The sequence below is a fragment of the Neltuma alba genome, unplaced genomic scaffold (assembly GCF_004799145.2).
Source record: "Neltuma alba isolate B1F8T4 unplaced genomic scaffold, ASM479914v2 tig00013377_pilon, whole genome shotgun sequence".
NCBI lineage: Eukaryota > Viridiplantae > Streptophyta > Magnoliopsida > Fabales > Fabaceae > Neltuma > Neltuma alba.
In genome coordinates this window covers 50,734-70,467 of record NW_021637639.1, presented here as the reverse complement: position 1 = coordinate 70,467, position 19,734 = coordinate 50,734, and the positions used below count along the sequence as shown (strand labels likewise).

The 19,734-nt window shown below is 32.9% G+C and overlaps 2 protein-coding genes across 2 annotated transcripts; one reads left to right on the top strand and one right to left on the bottom strand.

The window, feature by feature from the left end:
• Window positions 1–4,388: 4,388 nt before the first annotated feature.
• On the top strand, window positions 4,389–6,672 carry LOC114736857 (classical arabinogalactan protein 9). The gene is made up of 2 exons (XM_028924743.1): window positions 4,389–5,100; window positions 6,337–6,672. The coding sequence occupies exons 1-2, from the start codon at window positions 4,489–4,491 to the stop codon at window positions 6,418–6,420; spliced, it is 696 nt and encodes a 231-aa protein (XP_028780576.1). The 5' UTR covers window positions 4,389–4,488; the 3' UTR covers window positions 6,421–6,672.
• Window positions 6,673–14,771: 8,099 nt separating this feature from the next.
• LOC114736854 (uncharacterized) lies at window positions 14,772–17,941 on the bottom strand. The gene is made up of 3 exons (XM_028924738.1): window positions 17,159–17,941; window positions 16,090–16,437; window positions 14,772–16,008 (listed from the first exon to the last, which is right to left on the bottom strand). The coding sequence occupies exons 1-3, from the start codon at window positions 17,612–17,614 to the stop codon at window positions 15,391–15,393; spliced, it is 1,422 nt and encodes a 473-aa protein (XP_028780571.1). The 5' UTR covers window positions 17,615–17,941; the 3' UTR covers window positions 14,772–15,390.
• Window positions 17,942–19,734: the final 1,793 nt, after the last annotated feature.

Here is a 19,734-nt window from a genome sequence, read left to right as displayed (position 1 = left end):
GCAAAAGGTGACAAAAATCCATGGATTGCGTTGAAAGCAAAGGTGTTTGTTAAGGCCATCACTTTTTTGCTTCCTTGCTACTGTACGATTCCCATTTTCATCAACTTCTTTCTCATCTCTTTTCTTTTCTTAGCTTTTTTTTTTTCCTATCTTAAATATAATATCTCAATCTATTTTCTCTCTCAAACTCATAATAGTTTTTCAAACTATTTTGGTTAACTGTATGTGTTAAAATAGTTTTTATTAATGAATAGTTTCAATGCATATGATAAAAATAATATTTTAAAAAAACTGACACATATTTTCAACAAAAAAACTAACTTAACCAACATTTTATATTTAACTCTTATTTTAAAGATGGGATGAAATGTTATATATTTGATTGAAAAAAACAAAAGCAAGACATGTGCATCCAAATAATCATGTTCTTCACCAAACACTGCAATTTCATCAAAAGCTCAAGTCCCCACCATCCTGCCTGTAAATCATCACCAAAGTTCTACTTTAATCATTCATCAACGCTAATTTTCATATATGAAAATCCAATATAGAAATGGCAAATTAAGATGAGGATGTTAGGATATTGTTATGTGATTTTTATCGGTAAAATTGTTGGATAATATGCGCTGTAACCACATTTTCCAACTCATCAAAGCTAGAAAATGTACACCCACCCCAGAAAAGACCTTCAAATATGTCCCATATTTTTATTTTTGTTTTTTACTTTCAGATTTTGATTAATTGGTTCAATTAAATAGTTTTCCTTCTTTTTTCTGATAAAAAACTTAAGATGTTTTATTATTTAGTTTCTTAATATGCTCGTGAGTAACATTTACATAAATAACTAACACATTCCAGTTAGATACTCACTAGTTAGAAGTTTACTTTGATTTTAAATATAAGATTTTTATTTACTTTATCTTCTAAATTTATATTTTTTTAAAATTTAATCTATATAAATTACACATGTTAAAAGAAATTTCTATATTAAAGTGTCCATTTTAAAAAAAATCAATAAATATTTTTAACAAACAAATAATTAATTTAACTAATTCTTTTAGTCTCTGTAAACTAATTGGCTAGCACCTATATTTGTAACCAGAGGAAATATGTAATATTTTATATTACACTGATTCTTTTAGTCGCACTTCACCAAGCTGCATCAACAAACTTAATCGCATTTCACTCGTTGACATCTCACTAATAAGACCTCGTCAATAATAATAATAATAATAATAATAATAAAAGCATGTAGACAGGCAGCTTTGCGTTCACATTACCAACATGCAACCTTTTCTTACTGATCCAAAGTCTTAGCGTACAATTCACGCATTACCCCACGCATTCTTTCTTTCATATTTGCTCCTCCAACTATAGGGTTTATTTATATTGCTCATACCAACATTTGTTCATACTAATATCAAATTTAGCCAGGGTTAAAAATATGTAAAAGTTATATAAGTGCTTGTATCTATTCATATATAGCTGTCAGATTTAGAACTCAGTTTTTTATTTCTGCAATGTATATGATGACAAATGTTAGGGCAAAAAGGAGAACAGCACGCGATGATTGGGTTATAATTCTTGTTTTTGCAAACACAGGAAGTGTTTCCTATTGGCTGCGTCCTTCTTTCATTCTACCAGCTTATGTGTGTGCGTGAAAAATTAATCTTTTTTCTTTTGGTGAAGATGAAAAATTAATCTTTTAGTACCTATTGTTTTCACTTAGTTGTAACCTGATTGTTAAATTTTAACTTAGTGTCAATCAGTTCATACACTTTTTTATTCCAAGTCACTTTGGACTTGAAATGAGTGTTGAGATTAAAACTCGCTTAACAAGTACACTTATCAGGATTCAAATTTGTATTCTCCTCTTTATAAGGATGAGATTACTTATCATATCAACTAATCGCTTATTTGGTTCAGTCCATGAACTTTAAACCGCTACAAGTTTGTCCTTATAGTTTAACCATTTAAAATTTTAGTCCACAAATTTCATGAAATATACAATTTTATTTTTTAAAATATAGTTTATGAGACTAAATTGCATCAAGTCAAAATTAACTAAAAATTGAGTTATAATCGAATCAAAACTATAAAAATTGAATTATATAGAATTAGAGTTTAGTGATTGAGTTATAAGTAAGTCAAAATTATAAAAACATAAAATTACTTTTTCCTATATATCACTAATTGCAAAATGCATTTATATAATTTTCATTTCAAAAAATTAACAATTGGGTTATAATCTCACACTTCATCTCGCGCGCTGTGTGTTTGTGTGTGGTGTTATTCTGTGTTCACATAAATAAAACTTAATTGTCCATTCGCCGAGATGAAATCATAAGGATTATATTAGAGGAATTTGAATTCACATACATTAGAAGAAAATTTTTAATTTTTCCCTAAATCATACTCTTCTGGTCCTAAATATAAGACTATTTTATAGTGACCGGAGGAGTAACAAGTTATTTATACTTTTTCAAACAATAAAAAAAAAAAAGTTATATGAACCCAAAGCAATATAATTCAACCAAAGCCTTAATGATTATCTATCTGTAGTTGCATTTAACCCTTTTTTATATATTTATTATCAATGTCTCAGCCCAAGTTGCAATGGCTCACCAGAAAATAACTGTAGAAATTAAAGAAACAATCAGAGTTCTTAGTTGACAAATGAAAAAGAACATAGCACGTGTCGCTTCATGATTATGGTGGTTAATTACAGCCTAACATGCTCTCATAATTTAAAAGTGGGCCTTTTCCCCATTTTTCAATCCAAAAGGAAATTGAAAAAAGAAAAAGGAAAAAAGAAAATATTTCATCTCGTATATATAAAATTATATATATATATATATATATTTGTCCTTCAAATCATTATCAAACATCTCCAACCTAACTATAGAAAATGCCAAGAACAGTGAAATCTCACTATAGATAATAAACCCAACTTAATTAGTACATTTAATCCGTTATAGAATGAAGAATTTAAATTGAGATTTAATTAAAATGAACCATCTGAGCAAAGAAAGCAATCCAAGCAATGAGAACTAATCAGTCATTAATTAATCAATTACTTGAAAGAGCTTGCAGACAAAGAAGAACGCCAGTGATGGAGGCATGCGTGTATATATATACACAATACCACACACACACACACACATTCATGCTATCGTAATGGAGATTTAAGAACAAACTAAACAGCAGTGGCCACAAAAATATACAAATAATAAATTAAAGCTTTGTGATTGATGAGGATGGATGAACTAATTTGAAAGGAATAGGGTACCCCACATGTACATATGATTAAATCCTGCGTAAATAAATCAACTTTCCTGTGTTCAGTGCTGGCAAATTTTTAACTTTATTTTGAATGGACTTGATTTAATATAATGTGAGGGAAGATTTTGTTTTATCTTTTTATCTTTTTATCTTTTTTTTGGGAAGATATATATATATATATATATGTTAATGATATCAATAATCTATTGCCATCAACTTCCACTTCTTCTAAAGAGCAGTCACGAAGATCCGGATCATAACATATCCTAACTTCAAATACAAGACATCCATGCCGTCTTTCCAATCTTTGACGTAGTACCCTCACCCACCTTTAACCTTGCTAGCTCGCCTCCATTAAGTAATCCTCAATTTTACTTTCAAATTCTTTTTTTTTTAATTAACATCCATATTAATCATTTTTTAAATTTATTAAGAAATAATGCATTGTGTGTGTGTGTGTGTGTGTGTGTCAAGACAAGCACGTAGAAGCCCCTTTTAAGAAAATTAATGCAAAGCCTAAATTATATTACAAGCACTTCTATTTAAATTCCACGTGCGTCGTGGTTCCGTTTAGCTTCTAAAAATCACTTTTATGATATATTTATCTCGAACAACATAAAATCACTTAAAAGAAACTAAGTGAAACACTATATGAGACATTTGATTAACTTTCCCAAGCAGTGTTAGCCGGAGAAATTCCTTTGTTGGAATGTGACCAAATGGGACTTTAAAATAATTTTGTGAGAACTCCTCTTTGTACGTACTCATGAAAGAGGCAAGAGTTTTTTATTACATAAAAAAGGATTTGATCTCTAAACCTTTCCACACGTACACATTCCAACTTATAGATCCTAATTAACCACATCTGAGTTAACCTAAGTTTATTGATTAAGGTAAAAGTTGTTAAAACTTGGTGAGTTAAGCTTAATTTGTTTGTCGAGGTAAAAGGGTCATTATAGGGAATTTTTTTCTTTTCATTGTATATTTTGTGGCAACACATTTTTATCCACGTGGCAATCAGAGGGAGAATGCGTGGCCAAAAGATCAAATCAGACGCTACAGATGCGTTTGGTAGCTGTTGCAATATAAGCCCCCGCAATCCCTCCCTCCCTGCTTCACCCAGGCCTTCGCTCTCTTCTTCTGGTTCTTCTAGCTGCGCAGGTTAGCCACAGAGAGAGAGTGTGTGTGTGCGTACGATAGCACGTGATGGATCCCAAATCCATCTTTGTCCTTGGTCTCATCTGCATTGTCGTCGCCGTCGTCGGAGGCCAATCTCCTCCCACTTCTTCTCCTCCTTCATCTCCCGCTCCTCCTACTCCCACCACTCCCACTGGTACTCCCCCTACCAACACTCAGCCTCCGCCCACTCCTCAAGGCTCTCCGCCTCCGGTTCAGCAGTCTTCTCCTCCTCCAGCTCAATCTTCGCCTCCTCCCGCTCAATCATCGCCTCCTCCGGCATCGACTCCTCCGCCTGTTAGCTCACCTCCCGCATCGCCTCCTCCAGCTTCTCCCCCACCGTCATCCCCTCCTCCAGCCTCTCCTCCTCGGGCCACTCCTCCTCCTTCATCTCCACCTCCGGCCACTCCTCCTCCGGCATCTCCACCACCATTCAGTCCCCCACCCGCAACTCCACCACCAGCTGTTCCTCCGCCGGCCCTCACACCCACTCCACTCTCAGCGCCTCCAGCTACAACTCCGGCCACGACTCCCGCTTCCTCTCCGGCTTTGAGCAACGCTCCGGCACTATCGCCAGGGCCGGCGACGGCCGCTGCTCCGGGTCCAAGCCTCTCCACCCTGTCTCCGGCTGGCAGTGACTCTGTAAGTCTTCCCTTCTTAGTTCTTATGTACAGTTTTCCTTTGCCGTATGGTTAGTTGGTTACAGAGCGCGAAGTAGCAAAAGAAAAACAGAGTATTTTTTTCCTAGACCAAGTCATACTTATAAATATAAATCTTAAGATATTTGGAATAATAATACTCTGGTTTTCACATTTCATGCTCGATCTTTTAATGCGATCCTAATAAAACAGTAGATCTGTTGATTTACCACATCATTTAATTTAATTATTGAAATGGCTTTAATTCTGTAATCTTTAATTGAATAGTAGAAATATTTAATTCTTTTTTTCCCACCGAAGAAATGTGTAATTCAATTCATATAATTAGTTTTATCTATACAGTTCCTGATTGTCAAAATATATAGGCTAAAGTATATATTTAGTTCTCTAACTTTGTACAAGGTTTCAATTTGATCCTTTAACTTTAAAAAGTATATGTTTGGTCCTTTAACCCTAAAATCATTAGATTTCAATGATGATTTTTAGCAACAATCATGGATTTTTTAAGAATTAAACTTAATAATGTTAGCATTTGAGAATATTTTATCAATATTTAAGATCTTAATGTCTTCATTTTTTGAAAAAATTTTAGAGTTAAAGAACTAAAAGTATACTTTTTAAAGTTAAAAAACCAAATTAAAACCTTATACAAAATTAAAAGATGAAATGTATACTTTAGCCAAATATATATTAATAAAAATTTATATAAATAGATTTAAGTTTAAAATTTTTAGAATCTGTATAATGGATCCAGATCCTCTCTTTTTCTTATTTATTATTTAATCTTATCTCTAACCTAAGATAAAAAAAAATTAGATGGTTGAGATTTAATATTTTTAAAATCTATTATTATAATATTTGGTAAATTATTTTTTATTTTTTACATTATATTTATGAACTATGCAGGTCAAACCTTAATAATTTAATGAGAGGGCATGGTATGGATCCCTGTAAAATACATAAAAAGTAAAAACCATATTTTGGTTAAGGATTTTTCCATGAAAAGTCAAATAAAGGATAACGTACGTGTTTGGGAAAAAAGGTCAATATGAATAATTTTTTTAAAAAAAATAAATTTTAAAACAAAAGAAGAAATTAAAATATTACATTCAGAATACTATTCATGATTTATGAATGTAGCTTCTTGCAAATTATATTACATTATATATACATTGGGAAGATTTTTAACAAAAGTTGAATTGTGAAATGATGAATGCAGAGTGGAGCAGTGAAGTTGTGGCGGTCACAGAAGATGATAGGAAGCTTGGCATTAGGATGGGCTTTGCTCTCAGTGTTATTCTAGTCATTTGCCTTTGTGCTGATCCATGATGGATGCCTCTGTTATTTCCACATTTGCCCCTGCTATAGCACTATTATTATTATTATTATTATTATGATTAATTTGTGGCTATCATTTTAGACTATATTCACCTGTATTTGCTTTATTCTATACCTTTGGCTTGTATTCTTTGGGAGATTTTTGAGGCCACCTTTTGTATTTTGGAGGAGTTTTCCTTTTCCCTTTTTATTATTACCATGTGACTTCCATTCCTTCCTTTTCTTCTTGTTTCTCTCTCTCAAATTTTCCTTAATGCACTTACCAAGCAAGATAGAGTAAGATTCTAAAGGAACACAGTGAGATTAAATAAATTAAACACAAAACATACTTAACTTATTAGTGGTTGGGTTAAATGAAAGAGATACAATAGGCAATAAAAATGGTACCTGTTATTTAACAATGCTTGAATTTGGATGAGTTATCGGTATTATTGAACATTAGATCATCTTTACCACTTTTGATCCTTAATATAAGAGTTATTTAATTAATTTAGTGTTTAACAAAATAAGATGAATTAGCTAGTAAGAACAAACATAATATATAATCTTCCTAACATATCTGTATGTAACGTTCAATCATATATTGGCTTATAAATTAGATAAATTTATTTGGGAAAAAAATAAATATATGAGACAAAATAAATTAGAATTTTATATTTATAATCAAATTCAACTTTCAACTAGCTTTTATATTAAATATGATAATGAGTATAATGCAAATTATAATCAGAAACGCATGGATAATAACAGTTTCGTATTGGGTGTGGGAAGACAAGTAATGGGTATGTTGTCAAACTGCAAATATCTAATAAAATTTTAAATGGGATATTATGTTGAATTGAGAAATCAAAGTTACTTCGTATATACACATATTTAATAATTAAAGCCAAAACCATCACAGAAAGACATAGTTTTGGCATATATGTATTTACTATCTTTGATCCTAATTATAAGACCCGTTTGTAGACTACAAATGAGGTTTTATAAATAAAACCGGAGACAGTATTTGTTTAAGATCTGACTTTCTTGGATAATTAGGAAACTTATTTCCATTATTCTTACTAAAATGTCCTGAATTTCTGGGAGATGACAAAAAATCTAGTAATCTGAAAGCTTAGATGGGTATGCTGTTGGTGCAATTGTATTTTTATGGTAACTTTAGGTACAACAACCAGTAGGGGACACATTGAAGCATTCAATGAATTACTAAGTCTGAAGTGAAAGTAGTTAGTTTATTGATATCATAACCTCATCCACCGCCACTACTCACAAACTTTTATTCTCCTTTTTGTCATATTAAATGTAAATTGATAAAATTATATGTGTATTATAAATGTATTTGTACACACAATCCTCTGATTTTATTTATGAAGCAGAAAGAGAAGTTTTTCTGATTTTATACACAAAGCCCCATTTTTAAATTAGGACCGGTGGTAGTATTATAGCCGTACAACAATTTTACGGTTAAAAAAAAGGGATAATAAACTTTTGATTTCTCAAATCTGCCTCAATTATTGATTTGATACCTGAAATTTAATTTTTATCAGTCATATCTCTAAATTTTCATAGTTGAGCATAATCAGTCCTTATAGTTTTTCTTTTTTGGGTAAAAAATCCTTAAAGTATTTAAGAAATTAAGTGAAGTCCAGTACAGGATAGACCAATTAAAGAACTTCAAAGTCCAGTAAGGACCGAAGCCTATATTGTTTTGGATGGGCTATCTATTTATTTTGGGTCTCTTAATTTTTGGTAACCTATTTTGGGCCTCTCATACCAACACGGCAAGTGTAGCCCATAAGTGTCCCCCACCCCCCCTTTCTACCTCTGTTTTTTTTTTTTTTGCCCAACTACTTCTTCTTTTTTTTAAGTTACTTTAAGATCAAAAAAATCCCCTGTACTGTTCACCCTCAAAAAAATCCCCCGTACTCATAACTATGTAATATAATCAAGAGGGTATAAAATTTTTTTGAGAATGTGTATTATTATTTTTATTTTTTATTTTAAATTAAATTACAATATGTAATTTTCATGGTAACAAATCTGTAATATTATACTATCTTCGGTCTTAATTATAAGACATTATTTATGATATACAAACGAGGTCTTATAATTAGGACATGAGTTGGTATAATATTTAATATTACAGTGGTGAACAGCTTTTTTTGTTTTTGTTTTCATATAATATGTTGATAATTATAGTTTATAGAGTAATTTCGTGACAAGATAAGATCTAAAGTAAACAATAACTAATCACGTGGAACCTCACATGTTAATAACTACAGAACCCCAAAATGATTAAAACAGCGGCAGCTCATTAGGCAACAAACAAGTGGGCTAACTGTGGTCCAATAACATAGGGCTAATTTCCTAACCTTTAACCTTTCTCTTTATGGCATCCCCCCCTTGCAATAATATTCAATATGGCTTTATCAATATAAAAAATATAAAATTTAAAAGTAATAAATAACATGGTTTTATATATATATATATATATATATATATATGCACAGAAGGCTTGCTAATTGATAATATTACAGATTGCGGGAGAAATATTTATACTTCTTGTTTTTTTTTTTTAACCGAGAAATATTTGTACTACTTATTGTCTGCCCAAAAATATTCAATACGTTGAAAATGGGACTTTCGCAGTAACTTCATCACCATTAATAATCTCTCGAGTGATTTTTATTGTCATTTAATTGACCCATTAGTTATTTGGTGCTATCGTCTACAGACAAAATCAAGTCAATGCCCTACCGGCTAGGATATTCTTCAGTACCACAGTGCCCTGCCCATTTGGCTGCAGCCTGCAATAAATAATCATAAGCTACTAATTTATTTATTTAAAAATATATACTCCTCCGGTCCTTATTATAAGACCCAATTTGACTTTTTATTTGGTCCTAATTATAAGACTGCAATCCATTTTATCTCTTATATTTATGCATTTTTTTTCAAGATAATCCTTCTAATAATGATAGTTTTAGCCAATATACTTAATTAGCAAGGATATTTTAGGAATGACAACACTTATTTATTATAAATAACCAACTTAACTTACTTCTTTAATCTCCTCAAATAAATCAATTGGGTCTTATAATTAGGACCGGAGGAGTATCATAACAACTGATGATTAATTTTGAAATAAATTGGACAAAATGATTAAAGAAATTAAATATGAGCTCCTAGTCCTCACATAGTATGGGGTCCATTGAACCGAAGCAAGAGATTATTGACAGGTTGTATATTTGATAATTGACATCAGTTGACTGTACAAGAAGCGTTGGATTAAAATATTTATTGTATATTGCAACCGTGACCGCTCACCATTCGGTACCTTGGGGCCATCTCTGCGGTTGAGTTGTGCCCTGTGACCATTAAGTGACAAGGCCCTACCAATTTAATGTGCAAAAGCTAACTCAACTTCATTTATCCTGCAAGTTTTTAGGAGTAATGTTATGTTACCTTGAAAATTTTTTGCGGTCTGAAGTTGTTTCCCAAGTGTTAAAATGAAATAATGTTGCCTTTTACAATTAAAAATATTCGTAGGCAATGTCAATCTTTTAACTGTGAGCCTTAATTTTTTTAACGGAGTGAGATGATATTGTTATACTCCTCCGGTCTTTAATATAAAACCAAATTGTTGAGTTGATTTTGGTCCTAAATATAAAACTCATTTCTTATATTTATCAATTTTCTCTAAATTATCCACATGGATACTCATTCAAACATAATCAAGCAAAAGAAGGAGAGGGGGTATTAAAAAAGATGATTATGGTATTTTAGGAAAAAAGTGTCACATTTCTTATAATTAACTAACTTACCTAACTTCTTTAATCTAATCAAATTAGTTAAATGGGTCTTATATTAAGGACCGAAGGAGTATTTTGCAACTTCCACTTGGCATTAAACCCAGAAAAAGGTTTTTGGGACAACATTATTTCAGAGTGAAAACTTTCAGAACAAATTTACACCCCAACATTTTATTATAATATAATTGGATCTCATACAAATTAACTTTTTAGTTTTTCTTTGTCAAAATCATACAAGTTTATAATTAAAAATACATGTGACTAGATTTTACATTTACGACTGCACCTACTACTCCTTCCGTCTCTTATTATAAGATCTAATTTTTTGAATAGGTTTATCTCTTTTTATAAGATCCTTTTTAAGTTTGTCTTAACATTTAATGTATTATTACCTATTTTATCTCTAGTTTAATGCATTTAATATATTCTCTTTATTTATTTATTTCACTATTACTCTCTCACATTTACCCATTTATAATAGGGGTAAATTTGGAAAAAAATTATATTTGCTATATATTAATTGCTTTTAATTAATTTTAACTGTTTTCTTAAATCGCGAAATTTAGTTAAAAAGATTTTATAATAAAAAATGAAGTAGTACCAAATTAGATTCTATAGGGGTGTTCAAGGAGCCCAGTGGCCCGCTATGCCCGTCCAAGCCCGCAAAAAAATGCCCAACCCGCCCTAAAAAAATGGCCCAAAAGATATATTGGGCATGTTAGGGATGGGCATATTGTCAGGCAGGGCTGGGCATTAGACATAGTATGCTGCCCAGTCCATTTGGCCCTGCCCGCAAAAATATATATAATTTTATTTATATATATTTTATTTGCCTCATATTTATCTCTTGAATCAAACACTCTGTTGCATTAATATTCAATATTCATTATACTTATTTATTTTCAAATGATTTTGAAAGTAAACGTGTTATCATTTACTGCGATTTGTATAACCATTCTCTTTTTTAATGCAAACATTATGACCATTAGCAATTTGTATAATTGATCCATGATCTTATGAGTATCTAAGAGTTGTGGGGAAAAAAATTATTTGCATTTGGTTAAGAAATTTTAAAAACTAAAAAAGCAATCAAGTTTAATAAAGTATACTAATAACATTTTTGTTTTTCATAGTTTACTCTCTTAGCAACTATAAAATGTTGTTTCATAATATATCAATTGCTAATAACTAAATTAAGGTCAAGTTACCATTTTAATATAAAGTTACATTTTATTATCTAGAAGAACATAAATAACTAATTAAATAATATAGTATATTGATTTTTTAAGCATGGAAGCCCGTCCTGCCCAGCCCGTATTTGCCTTGCCCGAACTTACTAGGGCTTTTCATGGGCAGGGCAGGGCAATGAGCTGCATTTTTCAACCCGTTCATTTTTCGGGCTGGGTATCTGGTAAGGGTCCTGTCCTGCCCAGTCCTGTTCACGTGCAGCCCTAATGGTGAGAGTTAGGTATGAAGATGAGAATGGGAGGGATGAATGAAGAATTCGGTGATTAAATGTGCAAGGAATGAGAAAAGGGTCCTACAAAAATCAAAGGGGATCGTAACAGAATTAATCGGACAGGACAAAGTGGTTTGGTCCTAAGTAACGTCAACAGTAGGACACCGCCCCAACTTCTGAGACAGCGAGGTTCAACCTTCTATGTGCTTTGACGGATGATTTGGACCCTTCCTCAAATCTCTCTATTCACAATTTATTTATTTAATACAAATAAATTTCAAGTCTTTTTTTTTTTCGTCCATCTTTTAAAAGTTCATGACTTGGGATTAAAGATAGTTTAAAAAAATGAATAAAGATGCAATTTTATCTCTGATAAAGAAATTCACCAAAAGATCGAGTAAAATTAAAAAAAATTAAGAGTAAAATTACATCACTAAACAGACCATGATACAATTGCACATGAAAAATAAAATTAGAATTAAAATTGCACTTTGACCTAAAAAAATTAGATGACTACATCGAAAATAAAACTAGTTTAAATATGAAGAATTGGAATTATGTCAACATTTTAAGCTTCTTATCCTTTGTCAAATTTTCCATTCAGGGGTATTTTGTTGGGTCGGATGTGATTTTCTTGTCGTTATTGGTACGAGAGATAAGAATCGACACTGAACTCTCAACCAAAAGCACACTTGAATTTTTTATTTGGTGTCGCATAACTAACTAGTTCGTTTCGAAGGAATTCTTTCCAATATCCTGTACAGGAGCTAACTAATAAATTTATGGGGAATTAATAAAATTAGTTAATTTAATTATTTATTAAAAATATATACTGATTTTTCTAAAATACTTTTTAACCATTTATGTTGAAATTGCTCCTTAAATGGAATCCCTTAAAATATAAATCATCTAACCACTACCTCCGATTTTTAATATAAAACATTATTTAATTTTTATTTTAATCCTAAATATAAGATCCCAATCTATTTTGTCTCTCATATTTATATATATTTTTCAAGTTAGTCCTTCTAACAATAGTAGTTCTAACCAATACGCTTGATTAGCAAGAATATTTTAAAAAAAACAACACCTATTTATTACAAATAACTAACTTAACTTCTTTCTTAATTTCTCAAATTAATCAACTAGCTCTTATAATTAGAATCGGAGGTAGTAATTCTTATATTTATGATGGAACGGGTATATTTTATGGACAAAATTTAATTTTTACTTTTTTTTTTCTATTTCTTTTGGCATAAATTTATAACGATTGTTTGGAGGCTATGTGCATAATTCCTTCGGATAGAGGTCGCTATAAGTGGCCGCTAAGATGAGTTATTTCTTTTCAAAATGTGGTACTTCTAGAATGAAAGCCCTCCCGCTTAAATGTGTTATGGGCCCACTTCTCAATAATTATCTGAGTGGTTCGTATCATTATGATTGTGTTCCTTTAAATTCGTAGTTTAAAATGGGATATGAGAGTTCATAATTTGGTGGAGAGACTCATAATTCAAACCCTCCATATATGTATATAAGGAAAAATTAATAATTTAGAACTGTAATTTCAATTTAATTACTGTCAATTTAATCTCTCGAATTTCAACCATTTAGTTTGTCGTGTTTTCCTGCTTTGTAACATGATTATAACTCTATCCCTGAAGGATTATATAATTTTCTAGAAATGTAGGAAGTAAAAATTAATTAAATAAACAGCGGAAACTTGAAAAATTGAGTTGGATTAAGTTACTACTTTCGGTCCTTAATACAAGAGTTCAATTTAAATTTTATTTTGATCATACATATAAAATCTCAATTCATTATGTATCTCATATTTATTTATTTATTTATTTCCCAAAATAGTCATTGTAATAATAATAGTTTTAGCCAATATACTTGATTAGCAAGAATATATTATGAAAACGTCTATTTATTACAAATAACTAACATAACTAATTTTTTTAATCTAGTCAAATTAATCAATTAGCTCTTATATTAAGAACCAGATGTAGTATATTCTAAGTATCATATTGTAACTCAATTAAGATTACAAAGACTATTGTAACTCAAATTAAGATTATAAAGACTAAGTTCTCAAGAAAATCTTCTGAAACATGAATTGCAAATGTCGATTCAACTGCAAGTGTAGGAGTTTTGATTGAAAATAAAGCATCTCAGTTTTATATATAACTCTCATTTTGCAGCTGAGATTCCTGTTTGCGACTGCACTTATCGATACTCGCATATATTTCTTTATTTTTTTGCAAATCTAGCTATCATTTATTCAATATTTTGGAAAATAATTTCTCCTTCAGGAAATCCACAGTCTTCATCGGAAGCCATGGACAATACCCCGTCCCCTACTGCATGCAAAACATGTGATCTGCCATCCAGTGTTTTTTTTTAGTTAAAAAAAAAACTTATTTTGTGTTATATAAAAATTGCTTCTCGTGTTGAAGAAATCTGTGGAAATACTTTGAATGTTAATAACAAAAGTATTATTTTTTATATACATTTCACTTAAAGAATTTTAAATCATATTTCATTAAATATACCTAATTACGAATGGTTTTAATATGCTTACAACCTCGTATGCCGTTTTAAAAAGAAACGAAAACCACATTAATACAATGCACAGGCGCACATGGGCGATCCAAAAGAGCCATAAAGAAGGTCAAAGGCCAAAAAGAGGAAACAATACTTTGTTGACTATCTTGAACTTGAAGCATCATATCATAATGAGGTGGAAACTTCTCCTAGAGAAGGGGCTGTAAAAAATAAAAAATAAAAAATAAAAAAATAGAGACATTCCAGCACACAGTGCAATCAAAGAGAGAGACAATCCCTGCTAAAAGCAGGTGAAATGTACTAGTGGTAAAATTAAAAGCTGCCCCAAGAGTGATCAACAAAGCAAAAGCAAGCCTGACCCTGGAATGCAATTTTTTATTTTCCTCACTAGTAAATATATATATATATATATATATGTAATGAGCATTAACTGTCCGGTGGAAGTAAATCTTGATATTCAGAATCAGCACTGACAAAATAGCACAAGACAAACGCTGAATCCATTATCTCAGCTATCCAAAACACCATGTCAAAATTATAGGCAAAAAAATTAAAAAAACACCACCACATTGAACTTTCCAAACCCAGAAAGGCATAAACAACTACACTGCGTACTAAAACATTGAAACATTAGCAAATTCTTCAGAACTAGAGTTAACCAACCTAGTTGTTAGTGTCAACTCAATCTCATTGTTGTCTATGGCAGCCTCTTTAATATTACCACCACCGACACATAAACTGAACTAGAAGTTGTAAAGTAACAAAAGCTTATAACGTTTCTGCTATACCACCTTCTCTCATTCATGGAAGGCAAACTAAAACTCAACCTCCATTTGCTCTATTCCTACTGGGAAAACCGAGCTCCAACTCCATAGTTGGATTCTGCATTGAGAATAAAGATTCACTTTGGTCATCACCCTCATCACCTGGGTGAAGTGAAACCAGTGAATTTTTATGCTCCATTTACAGATTAAATAGAGGCATAAACAAAGTTTCATGGAAGAACCAACTGGACACCTACCCTAACTTCTACTAACAGTGTTAGTGGTCATATACTTCTATGAACAATTGTTTTGACTTCTTCAATCCTATCCCTTGGTTAGACTTCCATCTTCCACGTCATATTGTTGATGCTGCAATCTTGCGACTTCTCCAGCGCAGCAACTTTGGCTCGGTATACTGTGAGTGAGTTCTTCCCTTTTTCATCCTGGGGAAGCTCACTTGCTTCACTGATAGAAGCAGTTCTCAGATCAGCCGGGGGAATGAAGCAATCTAATGAGAGACCAGGAATGTTGAATGCAACCTCTTCGATTGTCCATGCTTCTTCCATTTTCGTTTTGGTATGGCTCATTGCCATCTCCCCGAACCTGAAAAGAGTAACAACAGAATGGCCAGAGTGGGCAATCATGATGCCTTCCACAGGCCTATAATCATCCAGGAACGAATTGATTGTGGTTTCCCAGTAAACTGCATCACCCCCATTAGATTGAATTCGAGTCAGATGAGAATCCTCTATGTGAACCAGAAGTCCGGTCTTTTGGCTGAAGTAGCCAAATAAGACGTGCCTTATGATCTCTGCAGGGCCTTCACTCCGAGCCTTCAATGTTTGAGGGTCAGTGCAGAGCTTAAGGATGAAGCAATCCTCACCATTTATCTTCTTCTCCCCTATGCATCTTGCATCCGCAAACATACTGGCAGTGGTTCTAGGGTCAAGACCCTAATTGAAGAAACAAACACAATTCAGAAATTATAGATGATAAAGTGGAACACTAACACCACATAGAACACAAAGCCTAACCTGAAGTGCACGACGCAATGGTCTCACAGGTCCCTTGGCTGTGTGAGCACCGAGCCAAGGAGTGTGCCTCCAAACAAGCTTGCCATTACAACCTGCATGAACCTTACTTCCCCCAACTGCGAGCTCTACATACCACATATCGGGATTCATCTGCCAGAGCACAAATCCACCAGACTCGGCGCACCTAGAGGCATTCCGATTCTTCACTACTCTTGTGGCAGTTTCAAACTCAGAAGCTACCATTCTCACCTTACCCATTGCATAGGCATTCCGAATAGAGTTCTGCAGCCTCTGGCCCCCAGAAGCAGCTGTGTACTGCTGCAATATGTACTGGGCAGATGAAGTTTCCTGCAGGTTCACCCACCCAACCACACAATAAAGTATTAGTATATAGAAGCATGTTAGCTGAAAATTGAGAGACTTTCAATGTTTCAGAGAGATGATAATCAATAGGGTAGTCAAGATAACCACAAAGCCAAAAACCTCTTCTGATTTACTCTAAGTAGGCAGGGAAAACTACATCAAGACATGATCACCATGTTTCAAGCTTAAGCGTTTACATTTTGGACAAAACAAAGCAAAATATGTAAATAGAACATCGCATCAATATAGAAGTTTGAGTTTTCTGTTCTTATCCACTTTTACTCAGCAGCCAAACATCCCGTGAACCAACATGAACCGAATTTATAGCGAAGAGTCCGGACATGAACCATTTCAGGATAACCTAGGAGGCAGGTAAAACTAAAATTGGAGGGCTAAAAGTTTACTAAATCTTGAAGTGACTCAAAACGTGAAAAGGTCAGTAAAAACCGCCGAATTCGCCGATGGCTTGTAAGAGAAAATTTTCCCAACGCCGAGGAAGCGTCCAAAATTTTGAAACAACATGCATCCAAAAAAGAGAGAATCTTCTCTAATTTGCACATCATGTGCTTTCACTTCTCATTTTCCAGTTTTTGGTTAGAAAATAATCGAAATCAGAAAAGGAGCTTGAATAACCCTTCTGCACACAAAGACAGAAACATGCTCACTCACACACAGAAGTAGAGAACGGAAGGGGGTCGAAGCTTACAATGGGAGTGTCCTTGATGCTGAGATGAGGCAACGGGTCAGTGGCGCTAACATGAACAGGAGCGAGAGGAGCACCCATCACACCAAGAAGAAGCCTCAGATCAGACCTCTTGAAGGACGTTGAGGCTGGTGAAGGAGCCCGAGACAGCTGACCCTTCATCCAGTGCCCAATACCCGACCCGACTCTCTTTGCATCCCCGTTTTCCCCGCCGTTCTGCTCCGGACCCTCTATCAACGGCGTCAGGGTCTCTCCCAACGGCCTCATACTACCGGATCTTCCGATCGACGAGTCGGGGCTGACTGCTAAGTTGCTTTGGTTGCTATGCTTTTTTCTCCGAAGAAGACCCGAAATGGGTGAACCGGTTCTCCCCGGACTGCTAGCCCGAGAACGCGACGGTGACAAACCACGAACTACCTCTTCCTTCAAAGCCGAGAAGAAACCCTGCTTCTTTTCCATCTTCAGGGGGTCCAAGAAACAAGAATCTGAAGCTCCAAAAGCGAGAGAAAGCGGGATTTCCGCAGCAAATCGAGTAATGGGTATGAACTCTGAAGCCAAGAAGGAAGCTAAACTTGGAGAGCGGAGGGAATGATGAAGAAGCAAGAGAACTTCATTGAAGCAGAGGTTGACGAGGATGGAGCATCCGAGGGGAAAGCAATAGTGGGGAAAATGGGAAGAACGGAAAAACGGTTTGGCGAGTGCGTCTCGTGAAAGAGGCAGGGGGCGGGACTTTAGAGAAGTGTGCCGTGTGCGTTGGTGGGCGTACGATTTCCAGAGAGAGAAAGAAAAAGCAAACGGAGGAGAGAGAACGCTTTTGGCCAAGCAAGCGGGCGGACGAATAATATATAGTTACTTTAATTATAAATAGAAAATCTAATTAATAACAAAAAATGTTAATATCACTTCTTCAAAACTTCATTTTCACTTTAAAATTTGAAATGAGTTGTAACTTCATAAGCTAAAACTATTAGTTTTAAATTTCAGAGCTCAGGTTCAAAAAAAATTTCAGAGCTCAAAATTAAAATGAGACAAAACTATAAGAATCAAAAATAATATTAACAAAATAAAAATTAAATAATAATGAAAAAATAAATCAATTTAAAAACCAATTACTTATATCTAAGATAGGATAAGTTGGCAAAAAAAAAAAAGATCGGATAAAATGATAATACTACCTCCGGTCCTTAATATAATACCCTGTTTGATTTTTATTTTGGTCCTAAATATAAGACCCCAATCTATTTTGTCTCTTATATTTACTCAATTTTTTTCAAGATAGTCCTTTTAATAATTATAGTTCTAGTCACTACACTTGATTAGCAAAAATATTTTAGAAAAAACAATACCTATTCAGGACAAATAACTAACTCAACTTACTTTTTTAATCTCCTCAAATTAGTTAACTGGCTCTTATAATTAGGATCAGAGGTAGTATAACACAATAACATAACTCTCTTTATCTTTTTCATGTTTTCTGGCTATTAAAAAAGGAGCCCCTTTTTGGGCCTATGTTGTATGGGGTAACTTAATTAAACGTTGTTTTCCTCTGGGCAATTCATTGGGTCAGAATAAAATAAAATCTTGTCACCCCCACAACTAAAATTTTTTAAAATCCTTGTATGTGGGGGAAAAAAAAACCTGATAAACTTGTTTTTGAATAATGTCTCAGTAAAAAAGTTGTTTGTTCAACTCCTGTAGTTTTGTGGTTATCCTTACGTGTATAATTGCTCATTTCAAAATTTGTCCTTATCTTTCCGGAAGCCCCGCATTAAATATTTTTATTCCTGATTCAAAATTTTGACTTGATGTGTAAAATACTTATACAAGTGACATCAAATAGGCAAGATTTTTTTGGCAAAAAAAAAGGCACAAATTTAGAAGGGAAAATTGCAAAAAAAGACCTTGGAATTGTAAAAACGCAGATAGGGACCCTTGACAACTTCACTTTAGGTTTTGACAAGAATAATATGCCCTGAAGTTGTCAAAACCCAAAGTGAAGTTGTCAAGGGTCCCTATCTGCGTTTTTACAATTCCAAGGTCTTTTTTTGTAATTTCTCCAATTTAGAATCACAATTTTAAGCACTTATAAGTATATTTTATGTAAGTTGAAATAAATTTTTTCTGAAAATAAGTACAGAGTTAATTAAGAGGCTAACACTTGACAGACTAACTAAGAAGCAAAGGAAGATTCAAGATTCTATGGAACAAGTATAATTTGCGTTTAATTAATTAGTTTAACCAAAGTAAAACTTTCAAGATCTTACTAAGCACATCTTTTAAGTCTTTCTTAAGTATGGGAAATAGAAAATAATTTAATAAAATTCCCCATTAGGTTGCCAATTTTCAATCATTTACAATAATTTTCTGTATTATTATTTCGGGGCCAAAAAAGTGTATTTGTTTTTGAAAAATAACACAAAATACCTTAGAATCGATGTAATATTGTCATTTTTGACAATCGACAACAAGATTAACAATCAACTATTAATGCGACGTAGTGACTAGTTTTTACCCAATATTTAGTTAATGTTGATTATTAAAAAGAAAAAAGCAACCTTACATCAGTTTTAAAAGATTAT

Excerpts from the sequence above, each read along its gene's own strand:
- LOC114736857 (XM_028924743.1), top strand. The coding sequence starts at position 4,489 with ATGGATCCCAAATCCATCTTTGTCCTTGGTCTCATCTGCATTGTCGTC. Across the intron at positions 5,101-6,336 it reads CTCCGGCTGGCAGTGACTCT|AGTGGAGCAGTGAAGTTGTG; the intron begins GTAAGTCTTCCC and ends TGATGAATGCAG.
- LOC114736854 (XM_028924738.1), bottom strand. The coding sequence starts at position 17,614 with ATGGAAAAGAAGCAGGGTTTCTTCTCGGCTTTGAAGGAAGAGGTAGTT. Across the intron at positions 16,438-17,158 it reads GCATCAAGGACACTCCCATT|GAAACTTCATCTGCCCAGTA; the intron begins GTAAGCTTCGAC and ends GTGAACCTGCAG. Across the intron at positions 16,009-16,089 it reads CATTGCGTCGTGCACTTCAG|GGTCTTGACCCTAGAACCAC; the intron begins GTTAGGCTTTGT and ends TTCTTCAATTAG.